Source organism: Dermacentor variabilis, chromosome 8 (assembly GCF_050947875.1).
Source record: "Dermacentor variabilis isolate Ectoservices chromosome 8, ASM5094787v1, whole genome shotgun sequence".
Classification (NCBI taxonomy): Eukaryota; Metazoa; Arthropoda; class Arachnida; order Ixodida; family Ixodidae; genus Dermacentor; species Dermacentor variabilis.
The window spans coordinates 154,836,475-154,858,588 of NC_134575.1; the positions used below are offsets into that span (position 1 = coordinate 154,836,475).

Here is a 22,114-nt window from a genome sequence, read left to right on the forward strand (position 1 = left end):
GTGCCGTCTTTCTTTCCGCTTTGTCTGTTGCTGCTAATCTTTCCTCTTCGGTATTTTTACGGTTAAATCGCACCCATTCACTACGAACAATGCGAACTTGAAATTTTTTGAAGCCTTCACAATCCATAAATGTTGTGAAAATTGTGTGAGCCTGCCTTCCCTACTGCCACACCATAACGAAATCGTGAATGGTGAATCCTATGCTCTTTTTTTGTTTCCCTTGGGATGCACCAAGTTGCCTTGGTCGCACTTAGCGGCCTCGGGTTGCACAAAACATCAGCAACAATGAGCCAGAGCACACGTTTTAGGATCTTAGATCAATGGAATGTTGCACATTCAATACATTCCCATGACTTCGTACTATTCGCACTCATCAGGCCCCGTCGGAAAAAAACTTGATTATATACTAAAAACTGCAAAGCAGTCAACAGAACAAGAGAAATAACTGGACAAGACAAAGTTGAGCGATAAAATGCAAGTGCAAATAATTAAATTAGAGTTTATTCTGGCATATGGTCTAATATTTTGTAGCACAAGGCAAGGAAGTGAACAACACAATAAATCGCAGTTAGGTCAGTTCGCAAAGACAAAATATATGCAAGAAAAACAGGGAAAGCTGCCACGATGAAACCTATTCACATAACCTAACCACGAAAATTCTCAACTACTGAGGGCTGACTTGCACAACATGGGCTCGCCATTGGCATGCTACACGTTTAGTTTATTTTGTGCATCCATCCATCTGGGTAACAAAATGATATATTTGCCCACATAAATTCTGCAGTGCACACACAAGTCGTGTTTGCCAACTCCAAGAAACACCCGGGTCTTTCATACGTTCTGGTGCTCCTTAAGGAGCTTTAAATAGTGCAGTGTTTGTCCAATGTACTATATTCACGAAATCAATCCAAGCAGTAAATCTTAGTCCTCTTACCAACAATGCACTCACTAACTATAAGGGCTTTACCATACGTCCTGCTTCACTCTTTGCTTGTTTGTGTCACTCTTTAGTAACTGAAGAACTTGCCTGTACACATTCACTCTCAAGAATTCAGCACTACTGCCAGATGCTCTACAGCTGTTTGGTGGACTCACATAATCGAAAGGACACGGTGACAGAATGTGTCGCATCCTCCGATCAGAGGCTTGGTGTAAGGCAAAGTTTTTCACTGGCTGCTAGTGTAAAAATGAATACAGAAGAAGAATCGCAAGGCAGGGCCCTGACGACTGTCCACAAGGACCTGCGCATCGCTTCACAGACGGCGGAGTTCCTTTGGAAACAGCCATTTCTTTACCTACCAAGAAATAGGTTGTAGCAGCAGTCTGGACATGAAGTTATAATGCTAGGAAGCAGCAGCATTGCATCAGGTGTTAAAGGTGTGTTGGAAATAGGACCCAATAGTTTGGCAAACCACCCAAGCTTGATCACTTGGAGCTTCTGAGCTTAGTGAGGAGCACAGCTGCTTGAGCAGGTGCATAACGCAGTACTAGGGTGTGTATCTGAACTAGTTGGTACGGCAAGATTTTTAAGGCAGGTAAAGTGCAAAAAACATAGGCGGAGCAAAAAATGAGGACATACAGAGCACTACTTGCAACTGAATTTATTGCGAAAGCCTTACCTAGGCATTCACTATGCCCTGAGGCAGGAAAAGATTGAACTTTTCGCAGCAGTATGAACCACCTCCAACACAGCTACCCCACCCGAAGCATTGATGCCCTCCTGGTAAGAATCAAGCAGCCTGCCGTTTCTGACTTAGTGCTACAAGAAGAGAAGCTCCACAACCAGGCAAAGAGGGGAGGCCCTGGTGACCATTACGTCTGACACAGACCGCCCTGGGCAGGCCTGGAATGGGCCTTGGATGGAAGGAACACCATCCAAGGCCAAAAAGAAAGCACTGGAGCTTTGTGACAAGACAGGTTTGTCAAAGCTGGCCACTTCCGTTAAAGCTGCCAAAGAAATGCGCTTCACTGCCTTCACCGTGAAGACTCACAAGGACTCCCTTCCGTTTCGAGTGACTGTGACAAAGAGAGGAACCTGGCAGTGATGTATACGGTCTTACCTTCAAAAAGGTCTTTCCTTGCTGGACATCGATGACCCTTAACTCATCAAAGCGCCTGGGGAGGTATCAAAATTCTTGGAGACTTCACTGCCACCATCCACAATTATTTTCAAAATTTCACAAAATGTTTCCAGCTTTAACTCTCACCAAGAAAGTTCCGGTGGATGGCCACATGCGCTTCACTGATGTAGACCTGAACTTTACCCTGGAGCTCGCCTACTTGGTGAATGCCCCCTGGTTAAGAAACGACTTCTGTGAAATTCTAACCACTCGGAGTTAGAGCAACGCGCCGTTGCATTCCCTGCCATGAACGCAGTTTTGCGGTCGTGTTCTCTTTGAGTTGTGCAGAGCCTTGCCTCGCAAATCAAGCAATTGAGAGAAGCTAGTTTTTGCAATTTTCTTCCATGCAACCTTGCGGAAACCCTGCAGTGTGAACTTCAAAGGAACAGTGCTGTGCCACCTAAGAAAACTGACAGGACAAAAAATGCCGTAGTCTCACGTGTGCACAACGTGTCACGCAAGATTCAGAAGGCGGTGGGACTCGCCGGTGTTCGGGCTGTGTTTTCGGCCCTTAACAAGCCCAGTGGTTTGTGTAATCGTGTGAATACGACAAGCGTAATCAACAAGCGTAAGACAGGTGACATAAGGAATGATTATAACGAAGGCGCCAAATAAAACAACGAACGAAGGAAGGAGACACGAGACAACCCCGTAGGCACACTAGCAACGGAGCGTTTTATTTCTTGACACAGGAATAAATACCTGCTGTCAAGGAAATGTCACGTGCTCAGTGACATAAGGAAGTATAACATGGATAGAATTGAACATGCTCTCAGGAACGGAGGAAGCCTAAAAGCAGTGAAGAAGAAACTAGGAATGGGCAAAAATCAGATGTATGCATTAGGAGACAGTCAGCGATATCATTACTAATATGGATGAGATAGTTCAAGTGGCTGAGGAGTTCTATAGAGATTAATACAGTACCAGTGGCACCCACGACAATAATGGAAGAGAGAATAATCTAGAGGAATTTGAAATCCCACAAGTAATGCCGGAAGAAGCAAAGAAAGCCTTGGCAGCTATGCAAAAAGGGAAGGCAGCTGAGGAGGATCAGGTTACAGCAGATTTGTTGAAGGATGGTGGGCAGATTGTTCTAGAAAAACTAGCCACCCTGTACACGCAATGCCTCATGACCTCGAGCGTACCGGAATCTTCGAAGAACGCTAACATAATCCTAATCCATAAGAAAGGGGACGCCAAAGACTTGAAAAATTATAGATAGATCAGCTTACTGTCCGTTGCCTAAAAAGCATTCACTAAGGTAATCGCAAATAGAATCAGGAACACCTCAGACTTCTGTCAACCAAAGGACTAGGCAGGATTCCGTAAAGGCTACTCAACAATAGACCAAATTCACACTATTAATCAAGTGACAGAGAAATGTGCGGAAAATAACCAACCCTTATACAGTGGAATCTCGATGATACGAATCTCATGGGGTCACGAAAAGTATTCGTATTAGCCGTATCATCGAAACAATTAAAACTAGCTAAATTAAAGAGTTAGATGTGAACTCACTCAGGCACATGTACGTAAAAAGCATTTATTTCTTGAAGAAAAAGTCTCTAATGTCCTTCTGCTTCTTTTTCTTTGTCAGGTCACTTAGCAGACTTGGTTCAAATCCATAAAAACACGTGCATGTGTCGTCGCTGATTTCATCTACGGCTATAGCACGCCTTGTCCCTTGTCCGCGTTTTTTGGTGCTGTTTTAAATATGAATGATCCGTACTAACTAGCTAGCACCCAAACCCTTCTGACGCCTTAGAACTTTGAGCGCGCGCAGCGTTTCAGCCGCTGGTGGTGGTCCTTCGCCGTCGCCCACGTCTAACATAAAGGATGCGGCTCGAAGCACAGCAGCTACTCCGTCTGATGGCACGCGGAAAAGGAGGAAAAGCACAAAAGCAACAAAAACGCTACCGCTTCAAACTCTTCGTGCCCAGTCGCGGCCTCTGCGCTGCCTGGCGCCGCGTCTGCGCCTCCGCACTAAAAGAGAAAGGGAGAAATCGTGTGACTGCGGGCTGTTCTCTTTAGCGGCCGTCGGTGGAGTAGCGCTTATTAGACAGTTTTAGTTACACGTACACAGAGACTTCACGCACGCAAATGTGAAAGCTCTACGTACTATACACGCACTGCACCTGGAACGCTTTTAGCTACACGTACGTGACGCACGCTAAAAGCCACCATGTATCGCCATCTATCGCCAAGTATAAACACTGCTGCAGCCATTGGAATCCAAGACAAATCAAAGCCGGGCCAGTCGAGTTGGATTGGCGTGCAAAACACGTAGAAGTGTGTTCTTGTGCTGATCGGAGCTTCGCAATGCCTAGAAGTGCTATACCGCATGTTGTCCTCGGAGGGGTTGCACTCCTTTACGTCTCGCAACAAATTCAAGTCGTTTTTAGAAAAATAAAGGCGCGGAGCTACCTTGTCGGCGTGTTTGGCTGCCATCTTGCAATGATGCTCTCACTTGTTTGAGATCTCGCGAGACCGCCGCGTGGAGCTCTTTACGTGCGCAAGGAACTCACGCAAACTTTTCAGTTTCACGTACGTCCGTGAGACTCATGCAAACCCTTTGCCTTCTGCGCAGGCGCACTGCTCACACGTAAGAGCTCTACTTATGAAAAGCCTTTACCTACGTGAAACTAAAACTGTCGATTAAGGCGAAAGCCTTTAATGGCTCATGCTCACGGTCGCGTCCGTCCATGCGCTGGAATCGTGCCAACTATGGCCTCTCTTCTGCGCAGCGCTGCAACCTCCTCCCCTCCTTAGCAACCGGCACGCCGGTGGGGGCGCAGCTGTGCATAGCAATGGTGACATCACACAGTAGCGGTAGAACGAGCGCGCGCACATCGGCAGTGGGAGCTGCACCGCCGCTCCTTTGCCAGCGTCTCGCTGCATTCAAGTGAGACACATGGCTCCGAAGTGGCTGAGTGATTCCACGCCAAGCGGTTCGGGGAAGCAGCAGCGGACACCGGATTCCCCCAACACCAAACACCAGAAGAACAAGGAGCGAATGTGCATGCGACAACTGAAAATGTCACCAGCCGCGAAAGCAAGGCAGGCAAAACGGAAACGCCAACAGCGACTGATTAGATCGCCGGGTACCAAAGACACGAAAGCAGAACGGGAGAGACAGGCGATATCGCCGAACACCAAAGTGAATTAATTGGAGCGCAGACGGCAGCAGCGTCTGGCTTTCGCCAAGCCCACTTTAGAATTTCCAAAGTGTCTTCGATAATTTTCGTATCCACCGACGCATGTCAAAAATTTATTCGTAACAACTGTTCTCTAGCACGTTGCAAAGTAATGGGGCTCAGCCGGGACCACAGAAAAATTCGTATCATCTGGAAATTCGTATTAGCTGTGATCGTATCACCGAGATTCTACTGTATATAGCTTTCATTGATTACGAGAAAGCGTCTGATTCAGTCGAAACCTCAGCAATCATGGAGGCATTACGGAATCAGGGAGTAGACGAGCCGTATGTAAAAATACTGAAAGATATCTATAGCGGCTCTACAGCCACCATAGTCCTCCATAAAGAAAGCAACAAAATCCCAATAAAGAAAGGCATCAGGCAGGGAGATACGATCTCTCCAATGCTATTCACGGCGTGTTTACAGGAGGTATTCAGAGACCTGGATTGGGAAGAATTGGGGATACGAGTTAATGGAGAATACCTTAGTAAATTGTAATCCGCTGATGATACTGCTTTGCGTAGTAACTCGGGGGACCAATTGCAATGCGTGCTCACTGACCTGGAGAGGCAAAGCAGAAGAGTGGGTCTAAAAATTAATCTGCAGAAAACTAATGTTTAACAGTCTCGGAAGAGAACAGCAGCTTACGATAGGTAGCGAGGCACTGGAAATGGCAAGGGAATGCATCTACTTAGGGCAGGTAGTGACCGTGGATCCGGATCGTGAGACTGAAATAATCAGAAGAATACGAATGGGCTGGGGTGCATTTGGCAGGCATTCTCAGATCATGAACAGCAGGTTGCCATTATCCCTCAAGAGAAAAGTGTACAACAGCTGTGTCTTACCAGTACTCACGTATGGGGCAGAAACCTGGAGGCTTACGAAAAAGGTTCTACTTAAATTGAGGATGACGCAACGAGCTATGGAAAGAAGAATGATGGGTATAACATTAAGGGATAAGAAAAGAGCAGATTGGGTGAGGTAACAAACGCGAGTTAATTATATCTTAGTTGAAATCAAGAAAAGGAAATGGGCATGGGCAGGACATGTAATGAGAAGGGAAGATAACCGATGGTCATTAAGGGTTATGGACTGGATTCCAAGGGAAGGGAAGCATAGCAGGGGGCGGCAGAAAGTTAGGGCGGATGAGATTAAGAAGTTTGCAGGGACAACATGGCCACAATCAGTACATGACCGGGGTAGTTGGAAAAGTATGGGAGAGGCCTTTGCCCTGCAGTGGGCGTAACCAGGCTGATGATGATGATGATGTGAATACGAGCGCCGAACGGCCTAACGTCTGTAGCAAGACGCACGCCAAGCATTTTGTGTCCTGCAGATGTGGCGTCGTCTACAAAGTGCCACTTTCTTGTGGACATGTGGACAATAAATTAAAAAGGCAGTATATTCCAGCTTTGAAACAGCGGCTTTGATTTAGCATTGTAATCTGTAAAATTCACAAATCGCTGTACCCTTTTCTGAAGAAGAATAGGTGCTACATACGAAATGCACATGTGACCCCAAGATGATATACAGCAGGATAGATAGCTATGGAATATGCTAAAGTAAATTGCTTTAAGAGTGGCAGTGTTGAAGTAATAACGGCATTTATCCAGAATAAAACAAGCTTTGCTTAACTTTTTACAGAGCGATGCAATGCGAGGCTTCCAATGAAGATGCTCATCAAGTGTGACACCAAGGTATTGAATTGAACTCACCCGCTCAAGTACATTATGGTTTAGAGAAAGTGAATGAAATTTTCTTAGAGTTTTCCCATATTTTATTCAATACCTTCAACAAACGAGGAAACGGACATCTGCAGTTGTCGAGAAGCGCGAGAAGCAGTCAGGGTTTTTTTAATACTATTGGGTTCCACTCTTAAAGGTGAAGCTCAAGTGTCCTCCAAGTTTTAGCAACAGTAATTGCTTAATACTGCTTCGAAAAGACCGGCGGAATGGGAGCGCAGGGCCACGAGAAATGTGGAGAGGACAAATCGTGCCCGACCAGTTGGGATGGCCGGTTCGCAGGGCGAATGGACCAATAAGCAGCGGTGCTAGCCTCGGGCAACAACAAAGTAAAAAAAGAAAGGCAAAGAGGCCACCCCCAAAAACTAGAGGGACAAAGCTCCACTTGCCTCGTCAGCCCCCCTGCTGCTGCGGAATCCCAAATCGGCACTGGCGCACACTGCGCCGGTGGCGGCTCAATGGTCGCGGTACCAAAGTTCGCATCACACGGCACGACATGGAAAAGTGTTCGGAACCTCCGAATTTTGGCCCATTGTATACAATGCATTTCGGCGGGGGAATTTTACAAATTCGTATCACATCGAAATTCGTATCAGCCGGGTTCGTATCACCAAGATTCTACTGTATGAAATACCTTTGACCTGCGGGAAAACCTATGTGGGCCAAACAAGTAGATGCGTGAATGACCGTACAGCTGAACGTGTGCAGTCGCTGAAAGACGGAGGTGCGCATCTTTCGCAACATTGCGCAACTTGCACTGCGTGTGACCGAGCGGCAGAACATTCACCACGGAAACAACGCCTCTACTGCAAGAAGTGTCAATCACGGTTCCGAGAGATAAAGATTCTTTACAGAAGCAGAGAAACAAGGTCATGTGAGGTTTTGGAAGCGTTCTATATAAAGAAGAGAGGAAAAAATTTTGTTGGTGATAATTCTGTGACCCTCTTCAGAAGCGGAATGTTCTATCTGGAATGGTTTGGAAAGTGATGCATTATGGTCCTTATGCACATGTCTGTGATTTTCCTCATATTTGCTGATTTTTTGGTGAATAAAGATAGATTACGTTGGTGCTTGACTGTGTCGTTCTCCCTTTCGTGATTGTCGTAGTTGGCACTGTTCCTTCCTAATTCAAGTATGCACCATCTAGCACAAATGAATGTTGTCCTGAGCCGGTATTACCCATGCGGCCGCAACTACGTCACGCTGTCAGGTTAAGGAACACATACGACACTTGTACTGGATGATCCGGGGATGCCAACTGGCATGGCTGTCCATCGAGCTGGTGTGTTCCTGGATGCAAGGCGCTATCTGGCATCTGGCCTGATCAGAAAATGCTTCAAAAAAATTGACACCGCAAATGAGCTGGATGGCAGCGCGGACGAGTTGTAAGAAGAAGCTGGCTGGTGACCAGGACGACAAGTCTGCTGATTACAATGCAGATTGAAATACAATAATAAAGCTGCCAAAGTTTTCAAATATTGGACGTGTATTTTTGCTGCAAAGCTAAGTACCCTTATGCATTTTTCAAATCATTATCGTCTTACTTTATGATTTCTGATGTTCTCAACAATGTTCCGATAAAATTTACACTGCATAATAAACTCACCCCCAAACTTTGCTTTGGTTTCCCACAAAGAAAGAGGATTCGTTATGTGAGTACAGTTAAACCTGGATAAAGTGAAAGTCGATATAACGAAATTCTTGATATAATCAAGTTTTTAATTTTTCCGACTTGTCCACAGAACACCAAGTATTTTGAACCTCATATAATGAACTGCATTTGTACAGGATTTCAATACAGCAGACTTCCATTAATTTGACCCCGGTTAATTAGATTTTTTTGTTAATTCGATCCCAACCGAAGGTCCCGGCTGGAGCCCCTTGATTTCTATAGGCCGAAACTTTCACTATTTCGATCCTAACATTGCGTTCATGGGATAATTCGAACTTGACCAGTCGGTACATGTGCCTGACCGCTAGGGTGACCCTAAAGGAGACCCCTTAAGTGGCATAGTCTGCCTCAGCAGAGCTTAGAGGACAGTGAATGTGTGAACACATCATCTCTCATCAAACACACTTCACTTTTATTTCCTTAAAGACCCCTCAATGGGGGTATTACATAAGGGATGGGGTTTACAAATGTGCATTTTAATTGGTGGCCACGTGAGTTCAATGAAGAATATATTAGTATTAAGCGTATCAGCAAACGTCGTTGAACAGGTGATTTCGGTTAGGTGACCGGGCAGGCCGTTCCAGTCGCTTGATGATCGGCAAAAGAAGGATGCAGAGAAGGTTGTAGTTCGGCTGCGTGGACGGGTTGCTTGCAAGGAATGCCCTGTGCACAGGGAATGGCGAGGGGGTGGGGCCAGCACATATGGTGCATGGTGGAGCGAACTGTAATAGAACTTGTGAAAGAGGATTAACGAATCAATGCGACACCGGGATGATAGCGTGTTTAAGGCGGACTGTGCTTTAAGTAGTGATACGCTAGTGTTATAAGAATACAAAGAATGAAGGAATCTTGCGCATGAATCTAAATTCTTTCAAGTGCATTGATAAGGTAAGTTTGATGTGGTGACCAGATGGGGGATGCGTATTCAATTTTCGGACGCACGAGCGTCTTGAATGCTAGTAGTTTGACGTGTTGCGGTGCATGACGCAGATGGCGTTTTAGGAATCGCAGTGTTTGGTTAGCGGATGCAGTAATGCGCGTTACACAAGCAGACCAGTCTAAGTCGTATGAAAGGGTGACGTCGAGGTATATAAATGTGTCCACTTTTTCTAAGGTAGTATTACCGTATTTACACGATTGTAAGTCGACCCCTTTTCTAAAATTTGAAAGCCTGAAGTTGGGGGGTCGACTTACAATCGAAACCAAAACATGGCCCCGCCAAAAAAAAAAAAAAACGATACCAACGAGAGCTACAATGTAGTCACAATTCTGTGTTTGCTCTATGGCCCCACGCGTATCTTCTCGCTATCCCGCGTGTTTGTTCGCTTTTCGGAAAGGTTTTTCAACATTTTTGAGAGTCTTACAGTGCATGCAAAACTCATGGGGGGGTGTCGACAGTTGATGGAAGCGACGCTGTTCCCATTTGCGGCGGCACCCTCAGAACGGCGGCGCTTGCGGGGAGTATCGGTAGTTCATGGAAGAGCAGACACCGCTTGCGGGTGCATTGGTATTGGTTTAACTTTTTCACGCGCTCCACTTGACTGCCGGCTATGTGCCACTTCTATGCTTCCCCAGTCATCATGAGTGCTGCAGGCCCACTAATCTTTCGGCACTCGTTCACAGCAGCGTTCAAGAGGGCTGCCATCCTTTACGCCGAAGAAACAAATCACTGCGCAGCGGGCCGCAATTTCGATGTTTCTAAACAGGTGGTGCGAGAGTGGCGACAGCAGCGAAGCGAAATTTTCACCCTGTGGCGGCAAGTGAGAAATTTCCCACGTGCCGAAGCCTGGACGCTTTCCGGAGCTGTAGGCTAAGCTTGCGGCATATGTCGCTGAAATGCGTGATCGGTCCCTGCCATTGAAGTGCGACGTGGTCATGAAACAAGCCCGGACCTTCGCCTTAATTTTAAGGTTCTGCTCCGCCGCGAGTACAACGAGTGGCTGGCGGCAGAAGACTGCGAAATTACGCCAACCGGACCTGTCAACAGAGCCTCCCTGACGGCTGCGTGTGGTTGGGTGCATTTGGCGTGGGCTGCTGTTCTGCAAGATGTCCTGGTGTGGTCGTTTGCCAAATTTGAAATTTCGCTGGACCACGACGCGCTGTGGGACCGCAGCAACGATGACGATGGCAGCACTAGTGACGACTAGTCCAGTGACCATGTCAGCTACTAATAAATTTTCGTTATCGAATGCGCCCTCCGTTTTTTTTTTCTTTTTTTTTTCGGTCATGCAATATGGGGGGGTCGACTTACATTCGAGTGACTTACAATCGTGTAAACACGGTAGTAATATTATACGGTGAGTATAAGGGCTGATGGCGGCGAGTGAAGCACATTACTTTACATTTATTGGCGTTAAGGGTCATTAACCAGTCGTTGCACCAGCCTTGCACTTTGTCAAGGTCATTTTGTAAAATACTGTGGTCAGAGTCATTAGTCATTGTGCGGTAGATGACGCAATCGTCAGCGAACATACGGATTTGAGAGGAAACATTAAGGGGAAGGTCGTTAGTATAAATAAGAAAAAGTACGGGGCCTAGAACGCTACCTTGTGGGACGCCAGAAGTTACAGGGAGGGGTGCGGAGGTGCGATTGTTGACATGCACTGACTGTGATCGGTTAGTGAGAAATTCGATAACCCAATTTAAGACGTCAGGGTGCAGGTTCAGCTGGGAGAGCTTGAGTATTAGGCGTTGGTGAGGTAACTTATCAAATGCTTTAGCATAATCCAGAAAAATGGCATTGATTTGGGTGTTAGCATCAAGATTAACGTGTAAGTCATGGACGAACATAGCAAGTTGCGTTTCGCACGAGAGACCTTTACGAAAACCATGTTGGGACGGGTGAAAATAGTTGTTAGTGTCAAGCAAGTGCATAATTTGGGTGAAAATGACGTGCTCCATTATCTTGCAGGGTACGCTGGTTAGGGAAATCGGTCTGTAGTTAAGAGGCGAGATTTTATTACCTGATTTGTAGATTGGAACGACCTGCCCTTCCTTCCAGGTGACGGGAATGCTACAGGAGGATAAAGACTGTGAGAAGATTAATCTAAAGTACGATGCGCAGATGAGTTCAGTATTTTTTAACAGTTTAGAGGTGATGCCATCCGCTCCCGATGACGATGAGAGTTTTAGCTTTTCAATTATTGCCGTTATGCCATGTTCAGTGAATTCGATGGGTGACATAACAGATTGCACAGCTGACGGTGGTATAGGTAACAGAGCATCAGGTTCAGTGGTGAATACTGATGAAAACGCCCGGTTAAATGCATCGGCACACTCTTCTTCGGGGATTACTATAACGTTATGGTCGGCAATAGTGATAGCATTCGGTGGCTTGGGGTTTAGTAATTGCCAGAATTTCTGGGGGTTAGTGCTTAGTACACGAGGCAACATGTCATGGAAAAAGGAGTGTTTTTCGCGGCGTATAGCCAAGAGATAAACTTTCTCTGCCTCGTAATATTTGTCCCAGGCCACAGCACAAGTGGTTTGCTTTGCCGACCGAAAGAATCGTTTCTTCCTGTTTTCTAAAGTTGATAATTTTTTTGTGAACCAAGGTTTATTGCTGTTAGTCAGTACTCAAACAACTGGAATGTGGTTATTAGCAAGGTCAGTGATTTTTTGTTGGAAGATCGACCAATTTGCTTGAAGTGTGCGGTTGTGGAATTCATCACTGAAGGTGGGGTAGAAGGACATTAGTTCGTTGTTAATGGCTTCGTAGTTGCCTTTATCTATAGGCATATTATTTTATTCCACGATTCTCGTTTTGGAAAGGTAAAGTTAAAGACAGTGTGGATTACTTTATGGTCGCTAATTGCCAGGATATCGAAGATAGGCTAGACGGATTGTTAGTTAATATGAGATCTAAAATGTTGGCCGAGTCATTCACTACGCATGTTGGTTCTAAGACTAGCTGGGTCAAGTTGAAATTAAAGCAGACTTCGAGAAAATAATTTTCGGTTGTACTATGTGACGAAGGTGGATAGTTATCCCAATTGATATTAGGGAAATTAAAGTCTCCAAAGAGCAAAATCTGCGCGTTAGTGTATTTTTTCATTAGTACATCTAGGACGCGGTTGAGCTTGTCAGTGAAGCTAGTGTCTGCTCGCGGGGGCGGTAGCAAATGCCAAGTAAAATAGTTTGTGAGGTTGCACGAAAGAGTAGCCATAATATTTCAAGGTGACTTGGGTTGTGAACAACGGAGCAGGGTATCGTATTACTAACGGCGATGAGCACCATTTTCCCACACATGTTTTGCACAGACGTTGTGTAATCTCAAGTTTCGGAGATGCTTTAAAGCAAAAGGTACACGAAGCATTCATTCTTCGCGTGTAGAACATGAGTGTGCCTGGCTTTGCATTGTACCACTGATTTGAAGATATCTTCAACAAGGCATGAAACCATATCTTTTGTCACTGACTATCAAATTCAAAAAAAAATTTTTTTTTCGTTAAAATTTTTTTCCGATTACCTAATAACTCTAGTGGCCCGTTCCGTGTAAGAAAAGTGCATAGGCGACTGTACTTACTTCCATAAAAGATCGAATTTTAATATAACATAAGTTTTGATATAGCAAAGCAAGTGACCAATTCTACAGACTACATTAAATCGACGTATAACTGTATATAACATTTACTTGTCTGGTCTAAGCGTAGAGCACCTGACTGCAAGAAGAAGCATGCCCCTGCACACCAACCTGGTAGCACTCAATGCGTGCGCCATACGCTTGCCGGCCACGCTCGTCCTCGGGTCGCTCTCCCTGCCGGTAGAAGTGCAGGGCCAGCCCCTGGGGGTCCCGTTGCTTGGCGATCGAGAGGCTGAGGTCAATGACCCCTGCATGGTGACTGCAGCTGGTCAGCAGGCCACAGGCGGTGCCCAGCGGCAGCTGAGGACCCACCTGCACATTGAAGGCTCCCTTGTCATCCGGCAGCGGAACAAATAAAACCTGGCCCGAGAAGCTCACAAACATTTTCTATGCAGTGCTTCATTCCAATGATCCACGAGAAAGGAAAGGTTTAACAGTTTGCATACGGTATTGTATGGTGAATTCCCAGCAGAATCAGGTGTAACAGCATGGCTTATGGAACAAGGAAAAGAAACGAAAGAACATAAACAAGTGCTCTCCGAACTTGTGACTGCAATTATTACGACCGTAATCTGGCTGCCAGGAAAACAAGAAAGGTGGCGGGAATATTCAGCGCTCATCAACAGCACTGTGGAGCACTTGTGGAAGTGTGCTGCGAGGCAGCTTAGACTGCTCAACCTGCGAGAGTGCCTACTGGTGATATCGTCCAAAACTCGGATGGCATCCATCTCCCAGACACTGTGTCGTATGTTAGGCCTGGGCCCGAAATTTGCGGTGAAGTAAAAGTCACACGCCAAGCTGCCTTCTGCTGGTCAAAGGATCTCGAGCCTCGGCCCAACACGTAAGTGCAGCAGGTGTATGCTGAAGGCACTGACATTCTGCTACATGAAAGGCCTCCACACAAGAATTCGCTCTCAAAGAAAATGTCCGCCTTCTTAATCCAAAATGAGCTTAGTATGGCTCTAGCAGATAAAGAAGGTGCATTCACTGTACTATCCTTGCACACCATTTAAAAGTGTATGACAAGGTTTCTTCTGCATTCAAATGTTGCCCTGACGCCTCCCTGGGAAAAGTAAAGGCCCGAGCAAAATAACTATGCACAAAACTTGATTTGACGAACCTGTCACAACATATGGCAGTTAAGAAAGATAAACAGGGTAATGCCATCACCTATTTCAATGATAGAGTAAAAGCAGCAGAAGAATTCTATACTGACCTGTGCCTAGAGCAGCCATGCTACCTTCATTCATATTAGCAATGAACCGGATACGGAGGCTCCTTCTTTAACTACTGGTATCGATGAAGTTAGAAGGACCTTGCAAGACATGACCCGGAAACAAGCGGCAGGAGATGATGGAATAAGTCGATTTAATCAAAGATGGAGGAAATATCATGCTTGCAAAGCTTGCAGTCCTTTATACGCATTGCTTCATGTCTTGAAGTGTACCAGAGAGCTGGAACAATGCCAACATTATGCTAATCCATCAAAAGAAAAACATTAAAGAATTTTTTTCAAGTTTTTCAAGTGCAAGTGCTTTATTTTTCTTTACATAATCATTGAAGAATTATAGGCCCATTAGCTTGCTTTCAGTATTGTATAAAATATTCACCACGATAATTTCCGTAGAATCAGGGCAACACTTCAATCAACCAAGAGAACAGGCTGGCTTCAGGAAGGGATATTCTATAATGGATCACATCCATGTCATAAATCAAGTAATTGAGAAATATGCTGAGTACAATCAAACTCTCTATATGGCTTTCATAGATAATGAAAATACATTGGATTTTTTAGAGACACCAGCAGACATGGAAGCATTGCGTAATCAAGTACAGGAGGCATACGTGAATATCTTGGGAAATATCTGCAATTCCACAGCTACCTTGGTTCTCCACATGAAAAGTAGAAAATTACCCATCAAGAAATGGGTCAGGCCAAAAAACACCATCTCTCCAATGCTAGTCACTGCATGCTTAGAAGTATTTAAGCTAGTAGACTGGGAAGGCTTAGAAGTGAGGATGGCGGAAACATTGCGCTTTTTATCCCATTAACGTGTGTAAATCAAAATTGATGAAAAGCCCATCGCCAGGTGGTGTATATACAAAAGGGGTCTATGAAAATAGATATCGCAGTTCTCTAAGCTGCACCTATACTCCATTTCAGTAGTTTCTTGCAGCAGAGCCAAGACTACATGACCTGCAAGCGCAGATTCTTGTGCAGCAAGATGTAGTGCCATAGTTCAGAACCTGCTGCACGATGTAAATGGCCTGGACAAGTGGTCCTGTCGGCAAGTGTTTACCTGGAAGCTTCTCTGCAGGTCACAGCTGGGCTATATTGCGCAATTTTGCTTCATTTTTTAATACAACATTCATTGAGACTCTATGATACTGAAAATGGAGTTCTCCACTTGTTCAAACGAAAACGTGCACAGAACAAACAAATTTAATGCAACGCTGCCATATAACATTTTCATTTAAAAAGTACAAACAATTAATTGCATTGACAGTAGCCAAATTCATACATGTAGTTGGCACAGCTGCAACACCACTCCCTGCTGGGCAGTACTTCGTCTTGGAAGACTCGCCTGTGCAGTATTGTTCCAAGCAACTCCTTTACGCACAAGGGACGAATAGCTTGGCGCTGAACATGCTTGGAACAGTGCGAAAGGAGTGCAGTAAGCGCACAAATTCTAACTAGAAATTGGCTGCACTTACGAATGTCAGCGAGCGCACCGTGTACAAGTGGATGTTACAAAATTGATCAAGAGATGGCACCACCATCCGATGCGACACACTGGCCGAGTATTCATTCTGAACTCTCCGCTTCCACCCTCTTTGCAACCCTCCTTCTCCTCTGTATCTCAAGATATCTAAGCCTTCACCATGTCAGAGTGAATATGGAACAAATTTTCTACAGTTGCTACCACTGCAGATGATCTTGCTGCGCAGTTGCAGTCTTTATAAATGCTGCCACCGTCTGCGCTGCAGCACTTGTCACTAGCAGACGACAGGATGGGGAAAGTCACCTTTAAGATTTGTTCGCCCTCCTGATTGGTCGAAAAAGCCTGTAGCTACCCCAGTGCTGCATAAAACTACTGAAACAGAGTTTACATTCGAATGTCATTATAAGGATATAATGGATACAGTGTGATGGCTTATAACTTAAGTCGCAGGAGTTGTAAAAATCGGCGCTTTAGCGGTACCACATTATAACCAAAGCATGCTTTCTTCGGATTTTCCATATGCCAACCAGACCACCCACCTTTCGAACCCAATTTATTACATATTTCACTCACACACACATGCAACACAATCGCAACACAGCACAGAAACCAAGTTCTCCTGACAAGTAACGGCAACAGTGGAAGAACACTGTTATTTCCATCAGGAGATATTTTTTAACAGCACTTCGAACAATTTCGTGCTCTACAAGGCTTAAGCACTGAAGCCCTTTCTCACTCAAACTGTTCTTCACGCAGTACATCTTCACTTCAATGAGGTATTCGAAAGCATCTTTGCACGGGACATCTGGGTCTGGCGTCGGGTCGACATCATCGCCCAACTCGTCTTCGGTTGCAAGCTCTGCGCTACCGCACACCACTGCAACGATCACTTCATCTGTGCTCGCTTCCTCGCAGACGGGAAACTCCGACTCACTGGCATCGAAATATTCTTGGAAGGTGTCCGTGGTGGAAACAAACTTGCTTTCAACGAGGCTGGACCACAAGTCGTCGGTGTTGACCATCTCATCGCCAACATGGTTGCACGGCTCAACGGCGTCAAGAGCCTCTGCATTGCGCATGAAGCCTGCTTTGTTGAAGCACTCGCTTATTGTAGTGGCTTTTACCTGCCACCACAAAGCGGCAACCATATCAATCGCGCCCCTTAAATTCACTTTAAGAGGCTGCTGCCGCATGCTCAGCGAAACTCTTTCATAAAGTGCCTTTACGGTTGCGATGACACCCTGGTCGAGCGGCTGACATTTTGCAGCCGTGTTGGCAGGTAGAAACTAACTTGATTGCAGTCAACATTGGCTTGATGTTGTAGGCTGTGCATTTGTCGAGAATGAGCACGACCTGTCGCTTCTCTGCCACCATGTCTTCATCGAACTTGCAAAACCAGCTTGTGAACATGTCTTGCATCCTCCACGCCTTTTTGTTGGATTTCTATGTCACTGGCAGGCACTCTCGTTTTTAAAACAACGTGGCCTCGCTGATTTTCCAATGACAAAGAGGTGGCGCTTGTTGCTTCCATCCATGTTAGTGCAGAACAACACAGTTATGTGCTCTTTTGAGGCAGTGCGGCCAGAGCAGGCTTCGCCTCTCAGCACAAAAGTGTGGTTGGGCAGAAGGTTATATAATACGCCAGCTTCGTCGGCAGCGATCTGTCCTGTGCTCTTTAGTCGTTCGTCCTGTGCTGCAGTTTCTGTTTTTATTCTAAGGATATAACACACTAGGTTCGTCTCCGAAACCAAAAGATACCCGACCGTTGCATGCCAGGTACACCACGTCAAGTATGTCATCAAGCAACAATGGTCTTTCTCACCGCTGTGGGTAGCTGCGCACAAGCAGTAGCTCACTATCGCACTTCTCCCCTGACCGTTCTGTCTTGCACGTGCCTGGCTGCACATGGTAGTGTGAAACATTAGTGCATTCACTTTTTAATTTTTCTACGGTGCACCGTGCAGGCAACCACAACTAGGCTGACCTCAAAGACCACCCCAGCGCAATCTACTGGGTCACACCCAGGCCATGCATTCACTCCTCCCTCTACCCTGCAGCGCGCCACTGGCTGGCAGCTGGGCATGGCCTCTGAGATTGGCATCGGTGCGATCTCGGAGGCCACAAGCTGCTTGACCCAAGCCGGCGACATTCGCTCACCCCCTCAACCACACAGAAGAGCGCTGTGTTGTATGCCATGTGCTGCTCAACCACAACAAGCCAAGTGGAAAGCTGAGGCGAAATACCATCACAATGAAGCAGAAGGCAGCTATCTAAAGGCTGTCACGTCAGGTGCTAAGAAGTTGCATGATACGCCGAAGATTCTTCTGTTGTTTTATTCAAATTTCATTGCATGTGTAGCTGTGTAGCTAGTGGCTCTGCAATACCGTCTTCTTATTTACATGTTTACAACTGTGTGCCCCACTGGAAGCATATATTGCAGTAAATGGAAACAATGAATATAACAATGGTCACCTTAAGAAAATCAAACAAGACACACATGATTCCTGACTATCGCACTCGTTTAAGTTCTCTAACTAAAATATAAAGAAAAGTAAATTAAAGGATGATAAACAACACTACTGCAGTAACACACCGAAAGGGTTCACTAAAACTTCACCCCACAAGTTCTGGCGATATATAAGCTCCCGACAGTAAAATACATAGTATGGCAAAATCCACTAAAGAAATAGATGCCGACTCCTTCAACAGTCACTTTCAGTCAGCGTTTACGCATGATAACGGCTCTACTGGGCTTGCCCTAGGAAGAGCATGTGAAAACACTGATAGATTCTCCAACAATACACGAAGTGGGAGTACTCACACTTTTGTTAAACATTGATGAGAAAAAATGTGACGGACCAGATTAAATTCCAAATATGTTTCTGAAACAATATGCCAAGCCTATCAGTAAATACTACTATTTAACCCTTTGAGACGCTGTCTACACAATTGTGCACAGCAGGAAAGTGTATCAATAGCAAAAGCACTGATGAAAGTAATGGTACAGTCGACTGAATTTTCGGACGCCCAAATTTTCAGACATGCCTGATATTTCGGACGTCTTCGCGGCACCGCCACGAGCCCCATAGAATCAATGTATAAGGACATCTGAAGTTTCGGACGCTCGAATCCCCCGCCGTTCAATTTTCCGGACTTTTTGATGCGACAGAAGGTCCTTTGGCTCCTCGTGCAGCGCCTTTGCGAAGGAAATCGACTTGCAGCCGAAACATATCATGGCTTTGAACCACAACTAGCTGAATCTAGCCGCCACACACCGATTTGGTCGGGCCACGCTGGCTACGTTCATCGCCGCCTTTCCGCCTCCGGCGGAGTTTCCGGAGCGGCGCCATTTCGTTTGTTTGCGCAGGCCACATTCTGGCTAGCGCGGTGTGTGGTTGTGCTGTTGTGTCAAGTGTGCTCTGCGACGCTAGGCCTAGGTGCTTCGACGTTCGTCAGCGAACTGCACTGTTCGCAACTTGAGGATTTCGCTTGCCTTCGATGGCCCCCATTCCGTCTTGGTCGTCCTCGCCGATGGCATTGAAGCGCGGAAAGCAGTACCGTCGGTTAACGATGGAGAAGAAAGCCGCCATTATTACGCAAGTCGTGAGCGGCCGATCGCAGGCTGACGTGAGCAAGGGGTTCGGAATTTCTAAGCAGACAGTTTCGGATTTCCTCAAGGACAAGGGAAAGATCTTGGAAGCGGCCGAAAAACCATCTGGTGCCCAAAAAAGAATGCAAGCCAAGGTGTTCATCCAAAGCTTGAGCAAGCTCTTGTCGTGTGGCTTAATTTGATGATATCAAAGTGGTTGCCGGTCTCGGGCTGAATCTTGAAAGAAAAAGCGGAAACTCTTGCGGTTCAAATGAACATTGAGGATTTTAAATTTAGTGATGGATGGTTGAGGAACTTTAAACATCGGAATGACCTGAAGTTCAAGAAGATGTGCGGTGAGAGCAGCGCCGTCGACAGTGCAGTTATTGAGCAGTACCGCAACGGAAAACTTCAGTCTTTGTTGCATCAGTTTTCTGCTGACGTTTCCAACTGCGACGAAACTGGTTTGTTTTTTAAGATGTTGCCGGAAAGAAAGCTCGCTTTTGCTGGTGACCCATGCCATGGTGGCGAGCACAGTAAAGAACGGCTGACCATTCTCGTCGGCAGCAACATGTCTGGCAGTGAGAAGCTTCCCTTGTTAGTAATCGGCAAGTCAAAGAACCCGAGGTGCTTTAAAGGGGCAACGCTGCCAGTGTTGTATGAAGCCAACAGAAACGCATGCGTGACTCAGCAGTTGTTCGAAAGTTACATCCGCAGGTTGGACAGGAAGTTTGAGCTTCAGAACAGACATGTCGTGCTCTTCATTGACAACTGCGCCGCTCATGGTCGCATCAAGAATTTGAAGGCTGTCCAGCTGGAATTCGTGCCACCCAACACGACTGCAGTCCTCCAACCAATGGACCAAAGTGTCACCCGCAACGTGAAACTTTTGTACCGTTCGCGGGTATTAAACCGCATGGTGCTGTGTGCGGAAAACGGCAAAGGCTACAACGTTGATCTTCGGTCTGCTGTTGGAATGCTTGCGGACGCATGGAAGGCAGTGAAGCAAGACACGATTCGCAACTGTTTTCACCATGCGGGCTTCATACTCGCCACAGAGGAACCAGACTTGCCTAAAAGCAACAACACAATTGACGTGTGCCCGCCCATGGACGACGTGATCAACGACCTCCGCTCTGCTGGGGTTTTCATACCCACAGAAATAACTTTTGAACAGTTTGTTGACACTGACAACGAGCTCGACTTCTGCGCAGAACTGACTGACGAGGAAATAGTCCGTCAGGTTGTGGGGGATTCAGAAGACTCCGATGTTGAAAATGAGGAGCCAATGCCTGCGCCGCCTACAAGCGCCGAGTTGACGCGAGCACTGTTGACTCTTTCATCGGTGTACAGTGCTGACATGACCCTTGCTCAGATCGAGGCGAATATGATCGCATGCAGCCGGAACGCCGTCCAAACAACAATAAACAAGTTCTTCAAGCCACTGCAGCAATAACACCGGCTGCCCGACGATGCACATTTCATTTCATTTCATTTTATTACCTTAGAGACCCACGAGGGGTATTACATAAGGGGTGGGCACATATATTTTGGTGAGCGAGTGTTAACACAACGAAACATGACTGGTAACATTATTGGCAAAGTTGGATGAGCACGTGATGGCTGCGATGTCGTTGGGTAGGTCGTTCCAGTCTGCTGCAGTACGGGAGAAAAATGATGCGGCAAAAGTGGTAGTTCGGGCACGAGGTCGGGAAACTTGAAGCGGATGACGAGTGCGATGAGATATGCGGGCTGGAGGGACGATGTAGGATGCGCGACCTAGTGAACTATGGAAAAATTTATGAAACAAGCAAAGGCTGGCAATGCGGCGACGAAGTGATAAGGGCAATAAGTCGGATTCAGCTTTCAAAGCTGACACACTGATGTCGTAAGAATATGATGAATGGATGAATCTGGCTGCTCTGTTTTGGACTGATTCGAGTGCATTTATAAGGTAAGCTTGGTGCGGGTTCCAAATGGGTGAGGCATATTCTAATTTTGGTCTGACAAGGGATTTGTTAGCTAATAATTTCGCATGTTTAGGGGCTTGGCGGAGATGACGTCTTAAAAATCCAAGTGTTTTATTAGCGGATGAAACGATGTTCGTAACGTGTGTACTCCAGGACAAGTCGCCACACAAGGTGATGCCTAAGTACTTGTATGATAGAACCGGTTGTACAGGGACGTTGGCTATGACGTATGGGAAATGAAGTGGGTTACGGCGACGCGTGAAGGACAAGATATTGCATTTTTGAGGGTTAAGTTCCATTAACCAATTGGCACACCATTCCTGAATGCGGTTAAGGTTGTCTTGAAGAGAAGTTTGGTCAGAAGCGTTATTAACCTTGCGATAAATTACACAATCATCGGCGAACATGCGAATATTACTAGAGACACGCATTGGTAAATCGTTAATATAAATTAGAAACAGAAGCGGACCGAGGACAGACCCTTGCGGGACACCTGACGTTACTGGGATAGGACTGGAG

The 22,114-nt window shown here is 46.0% G+C and overlaps 1 protein-coding gene across 1 annotated transcript in view; it reads right to left on the bottom strand.

Moving 5' to 3' along the window:
• Nup154 (nuclear pore complex protein Nup154) overlaps positions 1-22,114 on the bottom strand; it is a 280,785-nt gene that overhangs the window by 33,529 nt on the left and 225,142 nt on the right. The window contains exon 8 of the mRNA XM_075703099.1: positions 13,425-13,625. Coding sequence (XP_075559214.1) covers positions 13,425-13,625 — 201 coding nt within the window. The remainder of the gene's footprint in view (positions 1-13,424; positions 13,626-22,114) is intronic.